The sequence below is a fragment of the Hypomesus nipponensis genome, chromosome 10 (assembly GCF_054491055.1).
Source record: "Hypomesus nipponensis isolate SF chromosome 10, ASM5449105v1, whole genome shotgun sequence".
Classification (NCBI taxonomy): domain Eukaryota; kingdom Metazoa; phylum Chordata; class Actinopteri; order Osmeriformes; family Osmeridae; genus Hypomesus; species Hypomesus nipponensis.
The window spans coordinates 11,096,367-11,102,500 of NC_140370.1; the positions used below are offsets into that span (position 1 = coordinate 11,096,367).

At 47.2% G+C, this 6,134-nt stretch overlaps 1 protein-coding gene across 1 annotated transcript in view; it reads right to left on the bottom strand.

The window, feature by feature from the left end:
- Positions 1-1,408: 1,408 nt before the first annotated feature.
- The window catches only part of LOC146271686 (ephrin type-A receptor 3-like), a 53,316-nt gene continuing 48,590 nt past the window's right edge, over positions 1,409-6,134 (bottom strand). The window contains exons 14-19 of the mRNA XM_084708438.1: positions 4,933-4,994; positions 3,218-3,427; positions 2,464-2,613; positions 2,050-2,243; positions 1,647-1,787; positions 1,409-1,508 (exon numbers count right to left, since the gene is read on the bottom strand). Coding sequence (XP_084564564.1) covers positions 1,409-1,508; positions 1,647-1,787; positions 2,050-2,243; positions 2,464-2,613; positions 3,218-3,427; positions 4,933-4,994 — 857 coding nt within the window. The remainder of the gene's footprint in view (positions 1,509-1,646; positions 1,788-2,049; positions 2,244-2,463; positions 2,614-3,217; positions 3,428-4,932; positions 4,995-6,134) is intronic.

Sequence of the window (6,134 nt, forward strand, 5' to 3'; positions counted from 1 at the left end):
AGTTTCAAGTAATGGAAGCATATGGCATGGCTCAACAGTGGTAGATAATACACAGTAGGACCTTACAACTACCAACATGGAGAAGGGTGGGAGGGTGGTGTGTGTGTGGGGTGGTGATGTGTGTGTGTGTGTGTGTGTGTGTGTGTTTGTGGAGGGGTGGGTGACTGGGAAAGACTACCCCACATTTTCACCATCAACCTTTTCTTATCCAAATTGTTCAAATTGTATCAGCGGTGATCTACAAAGAGGATCAAATTGACATGTTGGCACCAAGCCAATTAAACCAAACAGTTCCTTAATTTACTGTACATGGCACAACATTGGAGAAACAGATACAAACATTCTAAACAGTGTTGACTTTTAGCACATCACCTCTGCTCTACACAACACCACAATTCTCTGATACAGCGCAAACACAGGAAGCCAGCGAACTCTTGGAAGATAACGTGCTAACAATATTCACCCAGGGGGAACAGTTTCAGTGCGCTTTGGAAAGTCTTAACTCTGTTATTAAAAAAATGTACTGAGAAAGTCTGACTGACTGCGTCCTTAGCAGCTGCTGCTGCTGTATGCTGCACTACCAGGAAATGACATCACAAGTGCATCTAGCACACAAGCACTGGGACTTGAAGGTGTCTGGAAGTAATAACTAACGCTCTCTTTTTTCCCACCACATCTCTTTACTCATAAAACCCCCTCAATCCATCTCCGGTACACATTCATGCCATGTTTGGGCTTGGCTTGTCCAATGGCGTTCTTTTTTACAATCAGGAGGGGTCGAGTCTTACATGCACCAGGAAGGAACCCTGAAGGGCAGTCCATCTATGTAGCCATGACAGCCAACACAAACGTTTCATCCAGTTCTAGAGTGTGGCACACACACACAGCTCATATAAACACAAATCTATACATATCTCATGTCTCTTTAAAACCAGGTGAAAACTCCATAAAAGCTCATCTTAAAACAGAAAACAAAACAACGATAAAACCAACTGTACACTCAACGTCACAGACAGTGATGATAATTGTATTCTAATTAATTTTTTTCTTGTCCTTTTTATGTTGTTTTTTTTGTAGATTTTTTTTAAGTTGTTGAGTTGATATGATCTGAGATGATTTGAGATGTTGCCAGGTTTGAGGTTTGTCTCTCTGTGGCCCTGGAAGTGGTTGTTGGGTTGCCAGACTCTGAGTGCTGAAGTGGAGAGTGCCTACACTATTATAGCTTCCAGAAGGAATGGAATGGTGAAGCTGCAAGGAGGTAAAAGAGTCCAGTGTCCATCTTGGCACTGCTTGAATGGAGGAGCACAGGGTAACCATTACAGATCCATCTCCGTGAGTCTCGATGGAGGAATCTCATAGCAGAGCGTCCATTTTGGCTCAATCTCAGTGCGTGTCTATGGAAAAACTGTTATACTTGGACTTGGGTCCCCTGGGTCGACAGGCTCTGCACACTCGACAGGATCTTTTTCTGGTGACCCGCCAAAGTCACGCCCATCTTACCCAGTTCACTGCAGCAAGGAATGGAAAGAAAGACAGAAAAATAATAATTTAGCACATTGTAAACAAAAATCTAATAGATCATCTTTCCTAGTCATGACCCCCGCTCAGCCCCATCAAGTCTAACCCAGGCCAGCTTGGTGTCTGACCTAGCGCTGATGTAGAGGACAGAGTCCAGAGTGACGTAGCCCGCGCTGGAGAAGCTCTCCTTGTACTGGCCCATCTTGATGGCTTCGAGCCACTCCTCCACCGTGGTCACACTGACCTCAGGGGTGGTCGGGTCTTGCCTGAACACACACACACACACACACAGATAACATTGGTAGATAAAGTCTAGGGCAGACCCGGTTTAGCAGCAAAGAAAGTCCTATCTACCCATCTTTAGACCTCAGGGCCAGTCTTAAAATACATAATATTAGCATGGATATCCATCAATCAATCAATTACATAGAGGCTGAAACCTGGTGGATCTAGATAGAATATTTGAACATCTTGGGTGTGTGTTTTTCTGCTGCTCTGACAGGACATGTGCAGTGTGGGAGGCAGGCTCACCAGACAGAGCTGTTGGCCAGCTCTCGCAGGCTGGCCGGGTTCCGGATCAGCTTGTCCAGAGTGGTGACGATGATGTCGAACTTGGGCCTGTCGCTGCGGCTCTTCTCCCAGCAGCTTAACATGAGCTGGTGCAGCACCACGGGACAGTCCATAGGGGCAGGCAGACGGTAGCCCTCATCTATCGCTTTGATCACCTGAAGGAAGGGACACGTGGATTGAGAGGAAGGAAGAGAAAGGGCGAGAGGGAGTGAGAGAAAGAAAGAGAGCGAGAGAGAAAAAAGTAAGAGAAAAAACATAAAGAACTAAAGCTAGCTCGGTTCCAAGCGGTTGCACCAGAAACACACCGTAGAACAACCATCATGATGTTCCAGTACAGTACGAGCATTCTGAACTGTCACGCTTAAGTGAACTCACATCCTGATTGGACATCTCCCAGTAGGGCCTCTCTCCATAGGACACCACCTCCCACATGACGATGCCGTAGCTCCACACGTCACTGGCCGAGGTGAACTTCCTGTAGGCGATGGCCTCCGGAGACGTCCACCTGATGGGGATCTTCCCTCCCTGCCGGCCCAGACATACAGAACCAGAACACGTCAGCGCCGGTACTGTTAACTCCCTTTGAACACCCCTTCATCTCTAAGCTCTCTACAGCATCACACACACACACACACACATCTGCATCTGCATGTGTGTGTGTGTGTGTGTGTGAGAGACTCTCCATACGAATCCCAACAGCTTCTTGTCATGCTACCACCGTTGCTGCAGCAGTCCCCACACTCTGGTCAAAGTCAAGTCAAAGACAAAGAGTGGAAGAGTGGAGCTAGTCAACATTCTTTTATGTATTCCCACCCGCACCTATCCTCCTATTTCTCTTGCTCCCCCTCCCCTTCTCCCTCTCCCCGTTCTCTATCTCCTCCCCTCCCTGCTGCGGTTCTCTTGTATCTCTCGATCTCCTGGCACTGCAGTGTGTGGAGGTCTGTCCTCGGCTGGCTGCCGTGCTGCACCTTGGGCTATGCTAATATCACATTAAAAAAACATTGCTTACACTTCCTAAAAATCAGAATTCATTTGTAGCCGCAAAATGATTCTACTGCTCTACGCATTATGACCTGCAGTAGGATTTTTGTTGTTGTAGACAACATTTGTGTGTGTGTGTGTGTCGTACCCGTGTGGTGTATGCAGCCTCCGGGTCGTCCTCCAGGACTCTGGACAGGCCGAAGTCAGACACCTTACACACCAGGTTGCTGTTGACCAGGATGTTGCGTGCTGCCAGGTCTCTGTGAACGTAGCCCATGTCTGACAGGTACTTCATGCCCGAGGCGATGCCACGCAGCATGCCCACCAGCTGGATCACCGTGAACTGGCCGTCATGTTTCTGGAGGGGGCACACAGGAGATTATCATACATTATCATCACCAGCAGGTTGCTATCCTAAATACACAGAATCTATTCAGCTGGGTTCCTTCTTGATACCCACACTTAAATCAATACTCCTTCAGTTTCTCTGTCTGTCTGTCTGTCTGTCTGTCTGTCTCTCTTTCTCTCTCTCTCTCTCTCTCTCTCTCTCTCTCTCTCTCTCTCTCTCTCTCTCTCTCTCTCTCTTTCTGTCTCTCTCTTCCTACTTGCCACCCACGGCATCTTCCTCTGTTCCTCAACTTCTCTCCATCCCTCCCCCTTCTGTCCCTCGCTCCCAAAGTAATATCCATCTGCATGTCCTCTTAAGCCACGCAGCTGCACAGTAAGTTCATTAGCTGGTGTTTTGTGAGATCCTGATTGATTGGTCTGTCTAACAAACCTACAGACTTCCTATATTAATCCAGCACTGCCAGGAAGGGATGGAGGGAGGGAGGACGGAAGGGAGAGGTGATATGGTGGTAGAGAGCAGATGTAGATGGAAAGAGTGAAAGTGCAAGAACAAGTGTTAAAAAGGGACATTTGAGAGAGAGATATTCAAGAGAGGCAGAGAGTTGGAAAGGTGGATGGTGAGAGTGAAGACAAAGAGATGAATGGAGAGAGCAAAGGCAATGTAGAGGCACCATAAGTGGGGAGGAAAATGAAGGAGCAAGAGAGAGATGGATGCTTTGTTTTTCTGACCGTAGCTTAATAGATCAGCAGTATAATTAAACACATGTAGCTGTGTGGGGAGCGGACATGAGCTATTACCCATAAAAGTGATCCCATAATTATATTGGCTTTTTACTACAGCTTCAGACCCTATTTACGGCCATCATTATACCCACAACCCAGATATAACGGTGTGTGTGTGTGTGTCTGTGCGTGTGTGTGTGTCTGCACAAGTGTGTGTGAGTGAGTGAGAGAGACAATGTTGTATCAGTGCTGTCAGTTTATATAGTCATGTGGTGCTGTGTTGTGAGAAAGAATGGCTAGCTCTTAGTCAGCAAAGTGCATGAGTCTTGGGGTTATCACAAAGCTACGCTGGTCATCTGTACTGGCTGACAAACATAGTCATTCATTAGCTGAATAGTAGACATGAGTACGTTTCAGGGGTTCACTGTGTGTGTGAGATGGAGAGTGTAGGTGTAAATGTGTAAATACAAGACATTCAGGCAGTATGACTCAGAGCAGTGAGTTTGAGAGGTTTGAGAGGTTTGAGTTCTGACTGAAAACACCAATAGAAATAATATAGAAGCCTAAGGTCTTTTACCTTTTCACATGAACCATTAAGTACCTCATGACACACACACACACGCACAGTGACAAAAGGACACACACACACACACATAAACAAAGACACATACATTTGTTCTCTCTCTCCGGTATACTGTATGTTTCCCTACAGAGGAGTAAGCTATCATACAGTTCAATAGAACAAGCTGTAGAATGAGTGTTGGTGAATGGTCGTAGCTTATAGACTCATACCTTAAGGAAGGTATCCAAGGATCCGTTCTCCATAAACTCAGTGATGATCATCACAGGTTTACCTGGGGACAGACAGACAGAAACACCGCCATGTTACAACACGGCTGTCACACACATCTGCAGATAGGGCTGTAAGAGAGACACAGGAGAACACAAAGGACCAGTCACTCCTTCTCTCTCTCTCTCTCTCTCTCTCTCTCTCTCTCTCTCTCTCTCTCACACACACATACACACACACTGTCTCTCTCTATTCCTCCATCTTGGGGGCCTCTTTTTCTCTCTATTCTGTCTTGTCGTCTTCCTCTTTCTTTCTCTGCCTCGCTACCTTTCCTCTCGTCTCCCACCCCCTCCCCCAGAGATAGCCTGGCATGTCGTCATCACTCAAAGTGACAGCTTCTAATCAGGCTTCTCCATAAACACCAGGAGATAATTAGAATGGGCCAATCCACCGTGGTGTGCGCGCGTGTGTGTGTGTGGCCATGTGTGCGTGTGTGTGTGTGTATGAGTGAGAGGCCTCCTGAGATCTCATGAATACTGATCAGCCTCTTGGGGTAATGTGGGATGGAGCGGTATGCACCTGTCTGCCCGTGTGTGTGTGTGTGTGTGTGTGCAAGGTGGGGTAGTTAGTCACATAGATTGACAGGAAGAGAGGGAGCCTGTTTTCTCGACCCATCGCATGCCACCTGGTGGACCTTACTAATGATGATACACAGAATAGTACCAATCTCGGCCTCTCTCACACACACACACACACACACACACCTCAGCATACACGCCCCCAAAGGCACAACCCCAACTGTAAAGAGGGTAAAGAGGTTAAGCCAATCAACAGGATACAACCGTACACCCTCAAGAGATGTGAAGACTTATGTGTGTGTGTGTGTGTTTGTGCAAATGTGTGTGTGCGTGCATCACTACTGACAGCCTGTGTCAGTAGTGATGAATAGGTCACATTTCCCCAATCAGACCTGTGATGCTGGGAAGAACCTGGGAGATAAAAAATAAGTGGCGGGCCAGAGGAAGGAAAGATGGGTGACGATAGAACGCCACCACGGTAGATCTTTAAAGAAGAGGGAGGAACCTAGGAGAGATGTGGAGTGTGGGGGGCGGAGGTAGAGAAAGATTGATGGAGAGATGGGAAGGTGAGGAGAGAGGAGAGAAAAGGGGGGGAAGGAAAGAGAAAGCTGTGGTAAAGCATGGAA